At 34.4% G+C, this 20,565-nt stretch overlaps 3 protein-coding genes across 3 annotated transcripts; 1 reads left to right on the top strand and 2 right to left on the bottom strand.

Moving 5' to 3' along the window:
* The first annotated feature begins 1,668 nt into the window (after positions 1–1,668).
* LOC115447621 (26S proteasome regulatory subunit 10B) lies at positions 1,669–6,550 on the top strand. The gene is made up of 9 exons (XM_030174778.2): positions 1,669–1,905; positions 2,370–2,489; positions 2,778–2,914; positions 3,491–3,589; positions 3,771–3,920; positions 4,165–4,288; positions 5,043–5,253; positions 5,673–5,838; positions 6,420–6,550. Exons 1-9 carry the CDS (start codon positions 1,800–1,802, stop codon positions 6,495–6,497), a joined length of 1,191 nt encoding a protein of 396 aa, XP_030030638.1. The 5' UTR covers positions 1,669–1,799; the 3' UTR covers positions 6,498–6,550.
* On the bottom strand, positions 6,526–15,055 carry LOC115447620 (TGF-beta-activated kinase 1 and MAP3K7-binding protein 1). The gene is made up of 7 exons (XM_030174777.2): positions 14,805–15,055; positions 14,053–14,217; positions 12,292–12,397; positions 10,625–10,736; positions 10,146–10,289; positions 9,578–9,734; positions 6,526–8,492 (listed from the first exon to the last, which is right to left on the bottom strand). The coding sequence occupies exons 1-7, from the start codon at positions 14,939–14,941 to the stop codon at positions 7,934–7,936; spliced, it is 1,380 nt and encodes a 459-aa protein (XP_030030637.2). The 5' UTR covers positions 14,942–15,055; the 3' UTR covers positions 6,526–7,933.
* A 2,674-nt stretch (positions 15,056–17,729) lies between these two features.
* Positions 17,730–19,080, bottom strand: LOC115447624 (transcription factor BTF3 homolog 4). The gene has a single exon (XM_030174781.2). The coding sequence runs from the start codon at positions 18,904–18,906 to the stop codon at positions 18,388–18,390; it is 519 nt and encodes a 172-aa protein (XP_030030641.1). The 5' UTR covers positions 18,907–19,080; the 3' UTR covers positions 17,730–18,387.
* Positions 19,081–20,565: the final 1,485 nt, after the last annotated feature.

A 20,565-nucleotide genomic window follows, 5' to 3' on the forward strand; every position in this document is an offset into this window, starting at 1 on the left:
CGCAATGGATTTTAAAAGATAAAAATATTATGATGATACCTAATTTTTTTAAATATCCTTATTTCACTAATTTTAAAGACGTATTATAAATGCCTGAATAAACACTCATATCAAACAGTTACATTAGTGTGATGTAATCTTTTATCAGGCACTGTTCTCTTGAGATCACAATATAATAATTAATTCCACGTCAATATGCCACTGAACGCTTGAATATCAAAATATTCCTTAAACCATTGATAGCTAGAATCAATGTAACAAGTTTATTTGCTGTAACTAATTTCTCACGTATCAAGCGACCGTTCATTAATGAAAATCGAAATCTTTATGATGATTTCATTCAGACTTCAACCTATGCAGATTATAAGCTAGACTATAGAGCCACCCATCATAATTTACCTAGATATTCTCAACTCAAGAACGCTGATAGTTACATCAAATAGCTCGTAAACTTGCGATTCTCTTGAAATAATGTCGTAAACATTCTACAGTAAGCTTTAATAAAGTTTAAATTTTTCATAGCAAATTGCGACCGCGGCGTGATGTTTTGTTCTGTGAGGAAGCGTTTACGATATTATTTTTATCTGTCTCAATCTCGGCGAGGCTACAAAGCACTTGTTATTGTTTCATTTTGTCATTGCGTTCAGAAGTTATATAACACTAGATGTTTGTTGATATTCTTGTGGGTTCGCCTATTTCAAGTATAAAATTATCACTATTTAAATTCGTCTTGTGGTACAAAGAAAGGGCAGCACCTCTTCCTTCCTTAGAAATTAAAAAATATATATCCAAATACAAAGCGTAACAGTCAAATGTTTACTGTTGATCAATCAATCCTCTACGTCGAAACTCAAATGAATTTATTAAATCCTATATTTCATTCGTGATGGTTTTTGCCTAAAAATCCTTTTTTTTTTTGTATAGCTCCCAATGGAAAAATATTGGCGTTGTAAGTGTGTACCTGTTATATGTCTGTCTGTGATATCGGTGGTGTGTGGTAACTGTTTTTAAAGTTATTTTTTTAACTGATATAATTTATGAAGATCTATTCAGGCGTCAGCTTATTTTCTACTTTCACAAATCCGATTGATTTGAAATTCGATGTTATTATTGCTTCCGTGGTATTTCCAAATATGGCAACCTGAAGCTAATACTGCAGCATTTTATTATGGACTTTTTTTGCAAAATTGATTTTATTTTTACGTTTCAGACATGTGTTACCTAAATATTGATGGCAATTTAGGACGTTTCTGGTGATGGCCAGAGCTGGTAATGCAATGATTGATTTAGTAGATTATAAACATTTATTACATATTATTTTAATCAACATTATAAATCTCGTAATCTAAAAGTAGAAACTGTCATTTCGATTCGTGCGATTGTATATCGAGTTCACTTTTGTCGGCTGAAGCTTTCTTGATAGCCGGCTTGGAGGCCTTGCCTGCGGAGGCGGCGGCGGCCTTATTGGGCTTTGAAGCTTTCGGTTTTTGGTTGGCGATTTGGTGGAATTCGCAAATATTTTTATCTGACAAAACCTAAAAGGAATGCAGTTTCATGAACTGAACGCTTTTTAATTTCTGGACGAATTAAAAAGTTAAACTGTTTGTCTATAGATTGATGCTAGGCTGTATGGCTGAGAGCCTTTGCCTTCTCCTTAAGGAGTAAATCAAACCAAAAAAAAAAAAAAGATTGATGCTGTCAAATTCTGTCAAATCACAAATGCCAAACTGGAATAGTGAATTGTAAATTTTGCCAGTAATTGTTTAAATCGGATATAAATAATACAATTTTGAATCAAAATGCCTGCCGGACCTTCCGCGGTGGATACGCCGAGAGAAAAGGCGTTCCAAGATTACAGAAAGAAGTTGATGGAACACAAAGAAGTCGAGTCGCGGCTCAAAGCAAGTAAGTTTGAACAAATGGCCGAAAATTGTCAAATCATCAACAACATTACTGTGATATAAACTATATATTTGTGTATTTGTATGTTTTAGCATCAATACAAGACCATTTAACAATCTATTTCTTCTTACAATATACCCTATATATGGAATATATGGAAAAATAAATAGGTTAACTTGATAGAACTGTTTTTCCAATGGTATATTTTTGTGTAGTTGTAATTAGGTAATTAATAACTTTCAGTGATAATGCAACAAACTCCAGCTATACTCTTATACCACTAATATTGAAGAATTCACAGGTATACATTTCATAAGTAGTAGCAGAATCAGGCATCCTAATAATGTCATCTCAAACAAGTACTACTAAGAACATTAGTATCTTCCCTACTATACATTCGTACGATCCCATGTCATCATTAATTCATTCTACAAAAATGAATTATATTTATTCATAATTTATTTCAGTGCGAGACCAGCTAAAAGACCTAACAAAACAGTATGACAAAAGTGAAAATGACCTGAAAGCCTTGCAGAGTGTCGGTCAGATTGTTGGCGAGGTGCTCAAACAGCTTACTGAGGAGAAATGTAAGAACTTATTTATTGTTGATTTCAATCCACACACATTACTACAAGTAAAGTTACCTTAAAATATGTAAAATTGTGAGTCTGAAGTGTATTCTACATTAACAACTTTTTTTTACATTATAATGAAACTTTGTATGAATTAAACAATCTGTTTATTTAGCAATATAGCAAATAGTGTTATTCGTATTTTTCACAAATATTTGTATTAATAAAAGGGTAAGGCCTTACAATTTACTCTTTCAACAACAAAACATCACATAAAATTAACAAAATGGAAATAATTTCCAGTCATAGTGAAAGCAACCAATGGTCCCCGCTATGTGGTGGGCTGCCGTCGCCAGCTGGACAAGAACAAGTTGAAGGGAGGCACCAGGGTCGCACTGGACATGACCACACTTACCATCATGCGTCACTTGCCTAGAGAGGTAACCTTATTACTCCCATGTTATATTTATAACTTACTAGCTGACCCGACAGACATTGTTGAATTTTTTCTTTTATAAGAACCTTCTGACAAAAAAACACAACAAAAAAAATAGTGAAATCGGTCAAGCCGTTCAGGGATTCATTTTTATATATATAGATTCCACATTTTATGTGTAAAAGAAGAGGGGAAAAGAGCATGTGCATGCAAGCCAATACAATGGTTTAGTCAAATCTGCACCACACTGGACACCACTGTATATGACGCCATACAGTTGGTCAACAGTTGGGATCCATAGCATGCAAAACATCACACAGTAGATACTGGTATGAGGAGGTCACAACCCTCAGGACTGCAGAAAACAGTGCTTGATGACCCTATATTATTCTGCTTATGCTAAGGTAAACTACGGTAAATGTTACTCAAGGTGCAAAAAAAAACAAATTACATAGTAATTTTAATAATAAGCTATTCTGAAAATTTAAATTTTGCCTGAACATAGCTACATAACTTTTGCAGCTGATGGAGATAGGATTATTTATTTAGTAAAAACACATAAAATTTATGGTATCACCAGGTGGATCCTCTAGTATACAACATGAGCCACGAAGACCCTGGAGATGTCACATATGCTGCCATTGGTGGTCTGCAGGAGCAAATCAGACAGCTGAGAGAGGTGGGTAACCAGATCCATTAAGATTAATTTCTTTAAACTATCCATATAATTTAATATAACAGATTTGTTAAAGCTTGTACGATTGGATGTAAAATAAATACATCTTAGTAACCTCGCTTGTTTGAATTCAAGAGTCATTACATTGTGCTTTAATTTACATTATGATATCATTTCCCACCAGGTTATTGAGCTGCCTCTTCTGAATCCGGAACTGTTTGTACGCGTCGGTATCACTCCACCAAAGGGTTGCCTGCTGTATGGCCCACCTGGTACGGGAAAAACTCTGCTGGCCAGAGCTGTCGCTTCACAACTGGATGCCAACTTCTTGAAGGTATGCTGTCATCTAGAAACACTAACTGTAATAGTGTTTTATTTGCTTTACTGTTTAGTATAAACTTAATTTTGTAACATCAATGCTTCTACAAGAGGAACACCTCTTCAATACTCTTCACCTCGAAAATAAGATATTTTGGATACCTATTTAACCTGTTAATTAAATTGTTAATTGCAGCTAGTTTGAATTGAGAAATATTCATATATTCATAAGAAGTATGTAATTATATTGTAATTTCCAGGTGGTATCATCAGCCATAGTTGACAAATACATAGGCGAGTCGGCGCGTCTGATCCGTGAGATGTTCAACTACGCGCGCGACCACCAGCCCTGCATCATATTCATGGACGAGATTGATGCCATAGGTTGCTACTCAAAATAGCCTTATATTAATATATTGATTGCGGCCCAGACACCTGCTGTGTTTTTAAGGGGGCAATGTTTGCACACTTAAAAACACAGCAGGTGTACTGTACTTGTAACGGGTTATGGTCAGAGCTACTATAGCGCGGCAAAGTACACTTTTTTTGTGAAGACAATGTGTTATGTTTAAGAAAACACCATATTTTTGTAGATGAATGCGTTTATTCAGCTTTGTAACTGACAGTGACAGTGAAATTTTCTTCTATCCACTTCAGTCACACTTTTTATCAACAAGTGCCAAGGAAATGAGTAAACATACTAATGCTAATACATAACAGAATGCGAACAAACTATTTTTGTGAACACCAACCCCGTAGCCCCCATTTTCACACGCTAGGTGTGTGTAGCGGCACTGGCGTGAAGTCAAGAGTGCCCTTAACCAGTGAAAATGTGTGTGAAGTATGATATAGAAGAGGCAAGCAAAATAGTTGTGTCAAGATTATCTTGATGATGTTAATGTATAGAATGTATTCTGTCTTCTCTAGAATGTTAAATTGTTGTATGCTATTATAGCGGGTCATAGCTGTACTGTAATATAAATGTATAACACCTTAATCCTACCTGTGTACCACAATAAATATAATAAATAAATAAATAAATAAGATTGTAGCAATGGTCTTTAGACTCTGCCTGCCCATATAGAGAGGGTGTGAGTATGTATGTACGTACTGATGTACAATTTTTTTCCATTTCCAGGAGGCAGACGTTTCTCAGAAGGTACCAGCGCTGACCGTGAGATTCAGCGCACGCTCATGGAGCTACTGAACCAGATGGACGGCTTCGACTCCTTGGGCCAGGTGAAAATCATCATGGCGACCAACCGACCTGACACGCTCGACCCTGCGCTGCTCAGACCCGGACGTTTGGACAGGAAGATTGAGATCCCGCTGCCTAATGAGCAGGCTAGGTGAGGTTTAAGTCTTCATTCTGAATGGGGTGGTTTAACTAGTTGGTCTCTATCTTATCTAATAGATAGATAGATAATTCTTAACTGAACACCACATAAGGAAAAGAAAAAAACATATGTACTAATTAATTATAGCTAGTGCAACAATAGGCGGTCTTATCACCACAACGCCTACTATACTATTTATTTATTTATATATTCAATCAAAGTTTACAGCACTTGGCCAAAACACTTACATCTAACAATATAATCTATATTACATTACTTATAATAAACCATCCATAAATATAACTTTGTCTTAATTGTGAGAAACTACATTATTCTCTCAGACAAGAAACTCTGTTAAAATCTAGGTGCTCATGTATTTTAGGTAAAAAATATTCCATCATATAACAAAAACTAATATAACATAAATACAGACTGGAGATCCTGAAGATCCACGCGGCACCTATCGCCAAGCACGGCGAGATGGACTACGAGGCCGTGGTGAAACTGTCCGACACGTTCAACGGCGCCGACCTCAGGAACGTTTGCACTGAAGCCGGCTTGTTCGCGATCAGGGCGGAGAGAGAGTATATTATACAGGTACTGTCATTTTAATACAATTCAAGTTGTCACTTTTTTTTAATATGAGCACAGCAAATTGCACTGCACCTGATGTTAAGTAGAGTGGGGTCCAAAAGAACGTCGACTGACGAGAGATGATTACCCCTCGACAGTCGTCACAATTATGCCGGCCTGTTGGAGCCGGATATACACAGGCTGATCTTGGAACGCAAATACTTACGTGGGTCACTATGGCGGGTTTTATCGCCTTGTGTACATGCTCGTTATCTGGGCGGATATAAAATATATCCTTCCACCAAACAGAACTGAAGTGCATCTAATGGTGTTATTGTATAATGGAATCCGAGGGATAAATTAAGGACAATGGTTACGTTGAAATATTCAAATAAACTCTTACTACACTTGCAATAATCAAGCTTTAAATAACATTAATTCAGTTAAACAATCTAGTAATCATAAGATCAGTCCCTTTTCACTCCATTTATCAAATTTGTAATCTATCAGCGAAGTATGTTCGAGAACAGTCAACGCTTTAGCCCACCATTCATAGACAATGTATTTCTTATCACTAGTATTTCTTATTATCGATGTAATTCTAGGAGGATCTGATGAAGGCGGTCCGTAAGGTGGCCGACAACAAGAAACTCGAGAGCAAGTTGGACTACAAGCCCGTTTAATGCATTGTTATAATAATAATAGTCTGTCTTTATTAAACCATTTATTAACAATACATAGTACATTTATTTTACAACACTTATAAGGCATTAATGAACCCTGTTATTTAGAATTAAGATGGCCAGTAGACTCCCTTTAATGAGGAGACCAAATAGGCTAATACATTAATAAATCACCATATTTTGGCATTGCGTCGTAGCATAGCAGTTATGTGATCGTTATATTTGGAGTAAAATTATGGAAAAGTTTTCTAAAACGTACCTAATCTCAATCTTTAATCCGATTCCGAGAATGAACCAATCAATGACTCGTATGCAATCGTGTCAAAAAATCTTTGTTCTGATTGGTCAATTTTGGATATAGATCAAAAAAAGACGATTGGGATCGTTTATTGAAAATGGCGGTAAGTTGAACATGAGTGTTTCAGTAATAAATTACAAAGTGCCTTATATTGGAGTGAGAGTGCCTCGCGAGTCCAGTATTAATACTTTTTAAAGTGCATTAATTTATGGCGCTTAGCATTTGTAGTGACTAGTTTGCCCCGGAAAACTCTTTTACTCAGAAACATTAATAAAATAATAAGATTAAAAGCATTTTACTCAAAACCCTTCATGTAGTTTGACTTACTTTGTTAACTAAGGTTCCATCTTATGCATTATTTTGCAATCAATTTATTCACAAAAATATCTACAAAATAAAAAAATATTAACTGGAAACATTAAAATTTTCACAAGTTTTATGATTATAAGTACCACTTTATGTTCAAAGTTTATTTATTTCCCAAAATTTTTTAGTGGTGTGTCCATTAAATGGTGATGGAAATTAATACATCGAATCTTTAATTACATTCAGAAATACTTTATATGAAGCGGAAAAACATTGACTGACTTTTTTTTTATATTTAAAGAATTTTGTTTCGTAGAAGTAGCCTCCTTTATGCTCTGGTAATATATTAGTACTAGAATTCCAGACCGACTTAAACAAAATCTATACAATTATATAAAGCTGAACAGTTTCTTTGTTTGAACGCGTTAATCTCAGGAATTAATGGGTGGGATTAAAAATTCTTTTAGTGTTGGATACCCCATTTATCAAGGAAGCCTATAGGTTATATAATATCACGCTATGACCAATAGGAGCGGAGCATCAATGAAAAATGTTACACAAACGGACCAAACGTATACATACTTTATTTTATTTTTACGGAACTAATCCTCACAAAAAGTTTAAAAATATATATTTTAAAACAAAGTCCCCCACCGCATCTGTCTGAATGCAATAAACTCAATAACTATCATCGAATTTCGATGAAATTTGGTATGGAGATAGTTTGAGTCCCTGGAAAGGACGTATGCTGCTCTCTATTCCGAGAAAATATAAAACGGGATTTTTATCCCGGAAAATTCTTTTACGCGGGCGAAGCCGCGAGAAAATTTAGTTATTTAATAAAATCCGGCAAGTTACCATTCCTACGCGCTTTCGCCACATTCTCATAATAACAAGAAAAATCCACATAACCCTTTATCTTCTTATCTTTCTCGTACAAACGACCGCTCGGATAAATATCCGACGACGACTCCATCGAACGATTCGTATCCGCCATTGAATCATTCGTTCCCTCATTCGTTCCTGATGAATAAACTTCCGAATCGATCTCATTCAGTAAGGTGTTTGATTTGGACTGAACTATCGGATTGAAGCGGACTGACGGATTTTTTGGTATCGGGTTAGTATCTTCGGCTGGTGGGAGGAAATTGAAATTCCTTATTAGCAGAGACACGTGGGTATTCGATTTCGGTGTAAGGCTGTTTTTGACGCAGTAGGAGACGAATTCTTCTTCAATCTCCTCAAGGACTGACTGACTGACTCTTCTGAAGTCGGTTTGCTTCCTAAAGTTCTCTACTATGATCTGCGCGAGCTCTTTGTTGGTTTGTTCACTGCTGCCTTTCGTCTCTTGGATTCGTTTGAACACACCAGCGCTGACTAACACGAGGAATCTGAAATTTATGAATAAATTTTATGACATTCAATGACGAAATTAATTTTTCGATTACCACTTTAAAAACTATGACTGCTAGTAGCACAGTAAATGCTCGTGGCAAAATATTCAGAACATGAAATATCTGTACCTTTATAAATTTTATCCAGTGATTTTAAGTCCCAATACACAAAAAAAATGTAGCACATATTACAACATTTTTGGCCCCTTAAAACCCATGGCATTTTGCCTGTCATGTCACGCTTTAGTTACTATTATAAATGTTAACCATACAAATAAAAAAATATAAACGAATTATAGTGTATATGCCTAGCGTGAATACCATATGATATATTCAAATGTAAAAATAGGTTTGTTAACTTCGAAATAAATAAATAAAAATCTCTATAAAGTTCTTTATGTTACTGCAAGGCGCGCGTCACCTTGAGAAGTTAGAAGTCAAGTGTTATTATTCCCAGTAGTTATAGAGCTACAATGTCCTTCAAACCGGATTACAAAAGCTCTTGCATACCAAACAAAGCAGTACCTAGTTACTACTTATTTATGAATATTAATCTACACAGGCGTATGATAAATTGAATTTAACTAAAATGGAAATTGATAAAATATCTGTGATTCCACATTACGTAATCTATCAAATACCCACAATAAAATTGTATAACATATGCAGGGATATTATAAAGTTTTTTTTTATTGCTGCTTGAATGACGAGACGAGCTTGCCGTTCGCCTGATGGTAAGCGATAAAACCGACCATAAACAGGAGAAACACCAACACCTTGAATTACAAAATATTGTTTGGTATTCCACTGCGCTCGCCATACTGAGACATGAGCTGTTGAGTCTTATTATGTCCAGTAGTTACAGTGGCTACAATGCCCTTCAAACCGAAACACAGCAGTGACTGCACATTGCTGTTTGGCGGCAGAAATAGACATTGCGATGGTACCTACCCAGGCAGACTCACATATGAAAGACCTACCGCCAGTAGGATATTTTTAATATAGACAATTTCAAAGACCCTTATAATTTTTTTAGAATAATGTTTTACATTTAAGTCAAATTGTGTAAAAATGGAATATACCTGCAACTTTCATCGAGTGTGATAGGTCCATGTATCTCGGGGGCTGCCACTACTGGCTCGGAGGCGGCCGCGCTTATGTTAGGAAATGCCTTGTAAAGCCCTTTGACTAGATAGTTGCCCAGGCATCTAGTACCTGTCTGATTGCCTAGGTATTGCGCTGTGGGGTGATAAATAATAATATTAGTATCGTGATAATAAAATAATTAAATATAATCTAAGTACAATACCATAACAAACAGGTACATTACGCCTTTTAGTTTTAATAGCAGCGTAAATAGGTTAAATTGGGTCTGGCTAAATTCCTAAGCCAAATAACCATGAATTTTTCTAATAAAATTTTCCAATATTGTATCTTCTGGAGGGTTTGAAGTTTGGTCACATCTGCAACACAATTGCCATGTATGTTTTATTCCTATGAATGTCCTATAATGGATAGGAATAAAGACAGATAATAGTAGACTATCGCAGAATAACATAATATTGAGCTATATCTTATCAATTCGATTCAAGAAAATCCAGTCAGAATCGCGAGCAAAAGCTCTAGCTTTGAACTACATATAAAACATACCATTCCTCAACTTATTGACGTCCAGGCCAAGTTGCGACAGCCTGAGCAGCTCATCCTCATTGTTGAGACTGTGGTCTACCGTCAACTGCACCACTCTTAATACTGAGTTGTCATCCGTCCTACACAACAGTGCTCGAGTCTCACCTTAAAATTTAACAACAGCTATTACAAGAGTTCTCTCTACATGACGTTAAGGTCTACTTTCCTAAAGAAATTATAGGCATAAAAATAGGTATCTACCCAATTTATTAACCCAAATGAATGAATGAATTGAACGAACCGTGAACACTAAACCTTGATACTATCAACAATCTAGGCTTAAGCCGGTGCATGCTGGCACTAACCGGTCTTATGGATCGAGCAGGAAAAATAAAATCAACAATACTTTATAGTTTACTGCATTGGGCACGGTTGACCTTTACTATCGAGGGACTTTAGATCTTGGCCAAACATGCTGGCCTAGAGTGGCAGTTACTCACCAACATTGGCGACAAATAATTTGTTATTGTGAACCAGAGCGATGACCACCGTGGCACCTCCGGACAAATGCTGGTCTATCTCCTTCAAACGAGCCAGTATTGTGTCTCGGTTCTTGAAAAAAATTGTACACCCACATAAAATTAGGTCAGTTTCGAAACTAGATACTCTGTTTTCAATTTTTGTTAGTCTCAGAAACAGAAATTGTTTACTTTCACCAAATGTGGATATAAATATAGGATGTGTAATTTTAAATATTAATTCCATTTGATCTCCGGAAACAATACATTGGAACTTGTGGTTAAATTTAGACTGGATCAGTAATGCAACAGCTTACATTTTTGGAAAAAAAAGCAAGAATGACTCATGTGAATTATCTCTTCAAATATAGGATTAGAGTTTAATAACGAAGATTGTGATGAGATAAGATAGGAATTACTTATGACTCATTGCCTTTACTTAATATGCAACATTGATATGTATACAATATTTATTTATCTATACATATTATAAAACAAAGTCGACGATAGCTGCCTGTATGTGATCGATTTTCTCAAAATCTACTGAACGGATTTTTATCCTTTTTTTACTAAAAGATAAAGCAATTCTTGAGGAAGGTTTAGGTTTATAGTACATTACGGTTTTATGCAAATTGAATGAAATATAACGATTACTGCTGAAGAGAAAAACTTTGTCACACACTGATATCCACGCGGGCGAAGTCGCGGGCACAGTTAGTATTACATAATATATTAAGAAAGCAATGAGTTACAGTTGAAAGTCCAAATCATTTTTGGTAAATTGACTTGCTAATCGGGATGGTATAATATTTATAAAATTAACTTTGTTCACAAGATTGCTAATCTACCCGAGGTTGTCCTTGCCATTTGTCTAGATCAGCGTTTCCTAACGTGGGGCTCACGCCCCACAGGTGGGCAATTTCATAGATAAGGGGGGGCAATTTAAACAAAATTATCAGTTTTTCATTATATGTTTTGAAATTTGACTTACGATGTTTGATAACAATTTCATAGTGATTTCTTCCTAAAACTTATCATTTATATTTCCTAAGGAACAAAACAATTTTTAAAGATTAAAAATTATGTATGGGGAGCATGAAATTTTAGAAATGATAAGGTGGGGCATTGCCTAAAAAAGGTTGGGAAACACTGGTCTAGATCATTGATTCCTTGGTTCATGTGGACCCCCAGGGACCAAAAATGAGGGTTTACAATTCGTAAGCGGGGGTCGACGAAAATTTATCGTGTTTGATAGTGAAGAACTAAAATATTGGCTTGACTTCAGCTATCAATGTAAGTAGATAATATTAATAGGGCTCGTAAGGCACGGTGACCCCAATATAACTGTGCAGCCGTCCCATGCGTAGGCTAGGCGGTAATGGTAGAGCACTTTCTCCGCGAAAGCAAAAAATCCACCGAAACCCGCAAAACTTTGAAAATGGTCTAGGAGAATAAAAAGTTTGGGAACCTCTGGTCTAGAAAGTGAATCAAGGGACCAAGATGGAAAAGATTGGAGAATGCCTGTACTGATAGGCAAACAGACATGCGAAAAACAAACAAGCAAATGACAAATACTTAAATAATCATTATTTCATAACAATAAAACTAATAATCCGCATAAAAGACATATTATTGTTTGAGACACTTACTTGTGCTTCGTTTAAAGTCTGCAGTTGATATTGGAGACTGGTTCTCTCTGCTATCATGCCATCATAGTTCTCTATGTATGCTTTCTCAACTGACACAAATGCATTTCTGAAAAAAAAATGGTATATTTTATTTGATATGAATGTTTTTAAGCGACTTCAAAAGAAGAGATGAGGTTCTCAATTAGACTTGTTTTTTTTTTAAATATTTTCTAACTCAATCATTTATTAATCAATTTGGAAATATGTTTCTTTATTTTTTAAAAATATAGGTACTTCCAGATTAACCCACTTAAATATTTATAAAATCGGTTTAGTAGTTGGGTTCTTAAACCGACATAACTGGAATAAGTGTGTCGTCCTTGTAAACGAAATTTCGAATTATGCTTGCCCTGCACTTTTGCAGTGATGTTCTTATACTAGGTTTTGTTGTAGCCATATCTTATTTCATACATACATAGATCGCATGACACCTTTTTCTCAATTCAGAGGTAGGCAGAGATATAACACATCCGCTCGATAATCGTGCCGAGTGCGCATTAGATCTACACCACAGATGCAGTACATTTCTTTACAACACGGAAAAGTAAAAAAAAATACTAGTTAAACTTTTTACAAAAATTAATCCAACTTCAAAAAGCACTCAAAACCAAAAAAATATTTATTTAACATATGGGGCATACCACGTGAAGCGGGCACGCAAAAAAACTCGATGTCTCAGATTTTCGTAATATTTGATTATGTTATATCTGTATATGTCCTCGATCCAGATACAAAACATTTTTAAAGTATAAAGTCTGGTTAGCGAGTTTAAAGACTTTGAAGTTTTGACTGGCCGGCTGGTATACGCCACTTCGAATCCAATTATCAAGTCTTTAAATGTTACAATAAAATAAATAAAGCAATGAAATAAATACTCCATTTAATGAGCTTTTTTATTGTATTATTGGAAATTGAAAAATGATTTTTTTTCTTTGAAAAAAATATGTTTGAAAGTTTCAAACTTGAATTTCACAAAGTTGGCATATATATATATATATATATATATATATAATAAAATATATATATATATATTTTTTTTTTTTCTAAAAATAGCTACTATTGTATAGATAATACCTGCGAAGTTTCATAATGAGGGCTGAGAAGTCGTTTAGGAGCTAGACCGATTACAGTGCCGAAGTGCGGCGGTCGCCAAAAAGAGCGAAGTAGTAAAAACTTTCAATTAAACTAAATACTGTATATCACAGTATTTTATTATGTTTTGCATTGCTTTAAGGATTCAATTAAATCTGATTATAATATAAAAAAATATATTTATATTACAGTGGTTTTTGGAGGTAGTAAAATTTTTTGTTACTCTTAGTAGTTTAAATCAGTATCATTTGTTTATTACTGATTTTCATAAAACGCACTCAATAACTGGGCTATATACAATTCAAAATATGAAAATGCATGTTTAGGTGTTTCTGCCACAACTACATCTTATTTTTTTACTACATTGTTGGCTAAACAGTGTCCACGTCATCCAGCCATGTACCTTTAATAGTAGCATACATACTTATAAACTATGGGGTTCTGAAATAAATTCCCAGGATGACAATTTGTGATTTAAAAAAAATAAAACAAAACAAACACACATTATGCATTTAAACCCAAAGGGGTACGCAGGGGCGCAACCAGGGCACCCACTTTTCATGTTTTATCAATTCCAATAAATTCAAAGAACTGTGCAGTTTCAGTTTTGGTATAAAGTTGCAATCTCACCTCAGCCTATCTCTTATTTCTTCATCACTGTATATTATTGTGGTGGCCATGAGGTTGTGCTGGTCTGCAGAGGGGGGCGGGAACAGGATCTCCGCAGCCATTCTCTGCATGATGAACCGAGCTGCCTCCAGCCCATTGTGCGGCTCAAATACTCCATACAGGCAGCTGGGTGTGACATAATTATAGATTAAACTTTCTTGGGTTTTTTGCTATTAATATGTCTAAGTTCATTTATATATCAATGACATGGTGTCTACCTTATGCAATGAATTTGTATATTGTATTTTTATTTAGAATATGGACAATAAAAGTCATTACATTTCTAAACACAGTAACATATCGCTGATAATTACAAGTATATTAATTAAATTTAAAAATATTAATATGTAATAATGTAATGTGTGATTAAAATTGTATAAATTGTCTGCAAATTTAATAAATGCGCCACTTTACATACAGTACATTGGAAGCCACATAAGATAAAACAATTTTTAATATTTTTAGTAATGTCTTTCCTGTCAACTTCTTTACAAAAATAAAGAGTAACAAAATAATATGAGGTTTATGCTTTTTTGTATTTGAAGCTATTACTAAATACAATATAATACTACTTATTATGAATACCCAATAATGGTATATCTGATATTACTATAAAAAATAATGTTAGAAAAATATTTTTAAAAGATGAAAACTCATTAAAAATTTACAAGTCATCTAATGTCTGTAAGAGAATAATTTCGATTATTACTCACAAATTGTCTTCAGTTTGGCAATAAAAACACAGATAGTCATCTGTGTTGTTCAAACTTCCTCCCAGTCGCGAAAAATATGACGCGACGCAAGTATTCCTGCATTTTGGTAGATCATCAGTCCACGGACGTGCTATCATAATAATTTGTAAACACAAACTGCGAAATTTTATACAGAATTCGTCGTATTTCCTCTGGAATTATCTGCCTACAAGTATCTTGGCAAAAGTTATTTTGGTATTTGTATGACAGATGATTTTGACGTTTGCATTTCGTTCAATAATCAATCATGAGAGCATGAATCTCAATCAGTAAATAATATTCATCTCCACATGTCATGCATGCTTCATGATAAATATTTCATGAAAAGTAGGTACAATGTACATAATGTGATGATATACGTTTGAAGTCAATAACAATGTTTATTCAATATTATTTTATAATTTCTTTTGTATTATGTAGATACGGGATATTTAATATATTTTTTTGCGTTTATGTTTGCACATATAATATTTCAGTGTACTTAGGTGGCCTAGGTCGATACAAAGGATCTCGACACGTAAATAGAGTCCCTCATTTAAAATTATGAATTGGATGCCAATATTTGTAACTTTCGCTCATTATGTATGTCGGAATTGTTCCTCTTAAAAAGATCTAAAAAATATATTTTAGGCATGTGTCTGCCTGTCTGAACGCCACAAACCCAAACCCAAAATTTAAACAAGCGGATTTTTATGAAAGTTTGTATCGTGATAGCTTAAGACCTTAAAAAGGACATAGGCTACTTTCTATCCTGAGATTTTTATCTCGGAAAACTCTATCACGTGGACAGTCTCAAGTAAAATCTAATGAATTTATAAGTCTGAATGGATAGGCATATTTTTTTTTAAATTGCTACAGATGTTTTTGATCAATAATATACGTACTTTACTAATTTTGATATTTTGTATTTTTTTTTGTGTTAATAAGAATCCTATAACCACATTTATATCCGTTCTCATGGACAGACCGCAATACGATAACATTTTTTTATGATAATAGGCCTGCCTCAGTAGTGTAGTTGTATGGCGTGCGCGGTATGATACCGCTCAAGGTCATGGGTTCGAATTCCAGGTCGAGAATAGTGATATTGGGTATTTTTACTCAATATCAGCCCGCAGTCTGGTATATGTACCTGTATGACGATAGGCTCGCTCCCGATCACATCATGGGACGGAATACCTACACACGGCGGAAAATGGGTGCACTAATTGCGCTTGTGCCTAACCATCAGGAATAAAAGACGTGTGTACGAACTATACCTACAGTAGGTATACCGTGGAATATATTCCATACCTACCCTAACAACGTAGTAATTTCCATAAAAAATGTACCCCCTTAAGGCAACAATAGGAGTATTTGCTATACTTAATTAAATTAATTCTGTAGGCGTAACTCACGGCTCACGGCATTGACCAACATAGCGAATTACTATATTTCTATTTGCTTACCATTTATAGAGTGGTATGCGGTTTTAACCTCTATAGTATTATTGATACAGTATAATTTCAAATGAGTGTATTTAAGGAAATTTAAAATGACTTAAGATTATTTTAAGGTGATTTACGGCATTTTGTCGGCAAGACTTAAGTCTTAAACAGTCAAAAATCTAATAATATTGTTTTTAATCGAATTTATTAACCTTCGCAATCTGCAACCAAAGCTATGTCCTACAGTTCAATGTGGTGACCGCCTTCGAACTTCCGTAGGTCATCACTCAACCTATCTACTTATAGGAAGCGTTACATTATTGTACCTCGCAATAAGTTACTTATTCTCTTGTTTTTGATTACAGATTCTAAATATTAAAATACCTATATTATAGCTTTGAGATGCAAGATCTCTGCCCGCGGAGTCTATGGAAAAAAGTTGGTGTGTATACAACTGCGCACTTTAGATGAAAAATAGACCATTTAAATTCTTAAAGTGCGAGATTTTCTTATTTGCTTTTATGTTTCTTTGATTTCTATACTAACTCTGGTATTTTTATATTTTCGTTTGTGACTGAATTTAATAACATGGCTATAACCAGGGTAACTAAATGGGGGACTCGTATCTCAAGCTATGGCACTAAATAAAAAAACTATACAAATTCTCGTCTAGTTAAAGTTTTACCAGAATAGTAAAATTAATAACTGAATGTATTACCTGATAGTAAAAAAATATTTACATACACTGACACAATATGGCAAATAATTGGTAGGTTTGATGAAAGGAAAAAATATGATAGGTACTTATAGCTAGATTATATTAGTCATACATAGCTAACCAGATGTATGTCAGTCAAATATTAAATTTATGAAAGTACTGACGCTACTGCATGACTCTTTATTCCTTTTTTTTTTGATAATTGACCCCCCTCAGGTATACAGCCTTAGTACCCTACTGTCTAGTCCCTAAAGTTTCCTCCCTTATTTAAAAATACAAATCCCTTCAAATAAAGATCCCTTATTTAAAAATACAAGAGTCATTCATCACCTATAATTAATTAAAAATATAAATCATTTAATTGTGCTGTTAAAAGGCAATGATTTATTAAAAGTATTTTTGGGCGTTACATTGGATGACATCAGCATGAATATAGTGATTAGATAGAGAATTCCCAATATTACATATAGGTTAATTTGTAATTGCAGCTAAACACAGAGTTCAATTACAACTTATGACTTGGTGATGCAATTAATCACTTGGTGATGAGCCAGTGCGAAAGAGTACAGGTTTGATTCTTGTGAAATAAGTGTATGATTGACCAGTTTAGCAAAGTGTTATAGTGGCATCAGGCTCTTTATAGAAATTACCATATAGTTTGGTATTGAGTGTATCAGGATCATGTATTGTGTGTGTGTGTGTTTGTATTGTTGTTATTATTTATATAAAATAAAAGCCAAATTCCTTTGATCAAAGTTTTAATGTTTTCACATACCAAAACTCTAACCGTACATATTTTTACATTTTTTTGTTGTTGTATTATACAATCAGCTCTTGTAACCTACAGAGCTACCAGTGACTAATATAAACCTATTTCATTAAACTTCTTTTGAAATGAGAAAGCATGACCGGACATGAATCAACAACTTTAGAAAATACCATTATTTAAAAAATACAAGGTGCATACACCTTATTTTTACTATATATATCAAAATAATATATTCCTATAATTTAGTAGGTGCTGTCACGAAATCCAAATGTACCTTGCCAATCTCAACAACAGGTTCATTAACACTTAACTAGGTCCTATTTAAGAGAATCGACATTCTGCATCCCATCGTAAACTATAGTGCATATCATGGAAGCTTCAGAAAAAATGGCTGAATACAAGGTTTCCAAAGCCATCATAGAACTAATAAAAAAGTTAAATTAAAAAGTGCCCCTGTACCAACACAAACACGATTTACAATAAATGCTAAAACAATTCGAAAATACGTTTATTTAGGAACACAAGATGTCTAAATTATAAAAAAAACCACGTTGAGACACGCTCGGCTTTGGAAACCCATCACTGTGGGGTGAGCATAATTAAAAACTAAACCATTCTGTTGTCGGTTATTTAATCGGTTTTTTTGTCAGCTTTGGTTTCTGATTCTGGTTTTTTCTCCTTTTCCTTATCGTTGGTGATCACCTCCTTCGCCTCCTGCTTGGAAGCTTCGTCGAAATTTCCGACGAGGTTAGGCACTTCATCGTCCTCGTCGAGCGGTTTTGGCGCGGCCACGCTCGACGCGAGCCTCTTCAGTTGATTCAGACCCTCCGGACCGAGCTGGCTCAGGATGCCGGGCAGCATCTCTGCGATTTGCTTGTTTTCGCCATGGCCTGTGATCGCGAAAGTGTTCGCCGCCAGCGATGCTTGCGCCTTTGGATTGTTGAAATGTATCACTGTTCCGTCATCTTTTATCATATTCACCTCCTCGATGCCGGGAATGGTGTTCACCGACAGCTTTTTGAGTGATGATTGGAGTTTCTTGTCATCTGTCGCCGCGGTAACGTGCACAACCTTCTTCTTGCGCCTCGGTGTTCCCTTGCCGCCGATGCGGACTTGCGACTGTAGTTTTTTAAGCTTTTCCGTGTTCATTCTGTTGTTTTTTTATGTGTTATTTGTCGTCGGACACGCGGGGCACTTTTTAGTGATATTTAATGGTTAATATCAATCCCGATCGTACAAGTTTTCCATGTAACTTGATCGTAAGCACGTGTTTTGAACACCGGTTAGTTACAAAGGGAAAATGGAGGATTTGAGACAAGTTATTTCTGATTTCCCGTTTTTATTACTGGCAGCACTATCATTGACATTTGGACATGAACATTTTTATTTTATTGAACAGCCAATATTCATAATGGAAGCTTTTGTCACAATTATTTTTTTATATTCACCTGTTTTACATATTTTAATCCATTACAATCAAATTATTTATATAAAAATACTTATTTTAAATTTTTAAACTTGTGTTGCTATTTTTAAGCAGCATGACATCACATTACGAGCAACATACATGCTTTAGTAGTACACAATTTTTGTACTAGATGTCACTGCTTGTGTTAATTGATAGTAGTAAACTATATTTGTAACTCATAAACAGATGTCACTAAATTACCAAAACATTATATTCATGAATTAGTTTCTTATTTCGTATTAGATGACGCTACTTACCACAAATTAAAGTAAAACTCATTCAGGTTATAGCTTAAGGTCCATTTTCATACATTTTGTTTCACCTTTAATCTGGATAACTTAACAAGTATTGACAAGTAAAGAATTTAAATTCACGTCTAGTTAGTGATTATTTTATACGACGAAATTTTAAAGGCCGAAATATGCATGCATATTAATTATTTTTACGTTTTTCTTTCAACTGCGAGAACTAATCACTAACTAGACGTGAATTTAAATTCTTTACTTGCCAATACTTGTTTAGTTACCCAGATTAAAGGTGAAACAAAATGTATGAAAAATGGACCTTAAGCTATAACCTTAAATGAAACAAAATTATTTTATACTTATTACTATTATTTAATATTGTAACAGCACTAATTTATTGGTTTCTTTACATTGCGAGTTAAAATAATGTTATTTTAAATGTATTAGATACTTACATTTTTTAATTTCTTATCGGTGCGGTGAGAAAAGACGGCCAGACGGATTTTTATTGAGTGATTTGAAAGAGGCGTAGTACACAGGATAATGTTTGTTAGTAGAGAAATCATAAATTTGGTTTTGCTAAAACCTATCATCACTTGGCTATCATAACAAAGGTAATCCAATTATATTAAATATTAAAAAAAACAAATTTTAAAGAGTGGCCGAAAAGTGAAATAACTTTCGAATTTTACATAGTAACCCTTCCCCGCCATTTGGTAAATGTTTAACTCATTTGTCATGTTGTATTTGTTTGTTATAAATGATCTTGCGTGTTGTTTTAAAGGATTTTTGTATAGAAACATACCAAAACTAAACAAAAGAGGTAATTAAGCACAGAAGCGACCTCAAATCCCACGACCGTTTTCTTTCTAAACGGACTATATGTAACTGAGTAAATTAAACTGAGAGTAGGTATCTTCTGCTTATTTCTTCATAAATTCACTTTTCCTACTCTGGTGAAAAATAACAAAAGACCTACATTTAAGCTTAGTCTTCGTTTTTATCTTCCTACTTACTTACCTGTAGTTTTTTCGCAATATAAATTATTTTGAATATTAAGTTGTAAGTGCCTGCCTCGGTGGCGTAGTTGTATTG

The sequence above is a fragment of the Manduca sexta genome, chromosome 18 (genome assembly GCF_014839805.1).
Source record: "Manduca sexta isolate Smith_Timp_Sample1 chromosome 18, JHU_Msex_v1.0, whole genome shotgun sequence".
Lineage (NCBI taxonomy): Eukaryota > Metazoa > Arthropoda > Insecta > Lepidoptera > Sphingidae > Manduca > Manduca sexta.

Excerpts from the sequence above, each read along its gene's own strand:
- LOC115447621 (XM_030174778.2), top strand. The coding sequence starts at position 1,800 with ATGCCTGCCGGACCTTCCGCGGTGGATACGCCGAGAGAAAAGGCGTTC. Across the intron at positions 2,490-2,777 it reads ACAGCTTACTGAGGAGAAAT|TCATAGTGAAAGCAACCAAT; the intron begins GTAAGAACTTAT and ends AATAATTTCCAG. Across the intron at positions 4,289-5,042 it reads GGACGAGATTGATGCCATAG|GAGGCAGACGTTTCTCAGAA; the intron begins GTTGCTACTCAA and ends TTCCATTTCCAG.
- LOC115447620 (XM_030174777.2), bottom strand. The coding sequence starts at position 14,941 with ATGATAGCACGTCCGTGGACTGATGATCTACCAAAATGCAGGAATACT. Across the intron at positions 9,735-10,145 it reads CGTCAATAAGTTGAGGAATG|CGCAATACCTAGGCAATCAG; the intron begins GTATGTTTTATA and ends ATCACCCCACAG. Across the intron at positions 8,493-9,577 it reads ACACTCGATGAAAGTTGCAG|ATTCCTCGTGTTAGTCAGCG; the intron begins GTATATTCCATT and ends CATAAATTTCAG.
- LOC115447624 (XM_030174781.2), bottom strand. The coding sequence starts at position 18,906 with ATGAACACGGAAAAGCTTAAAAAACTACAGTCGCAAGTCCGCATCGGC.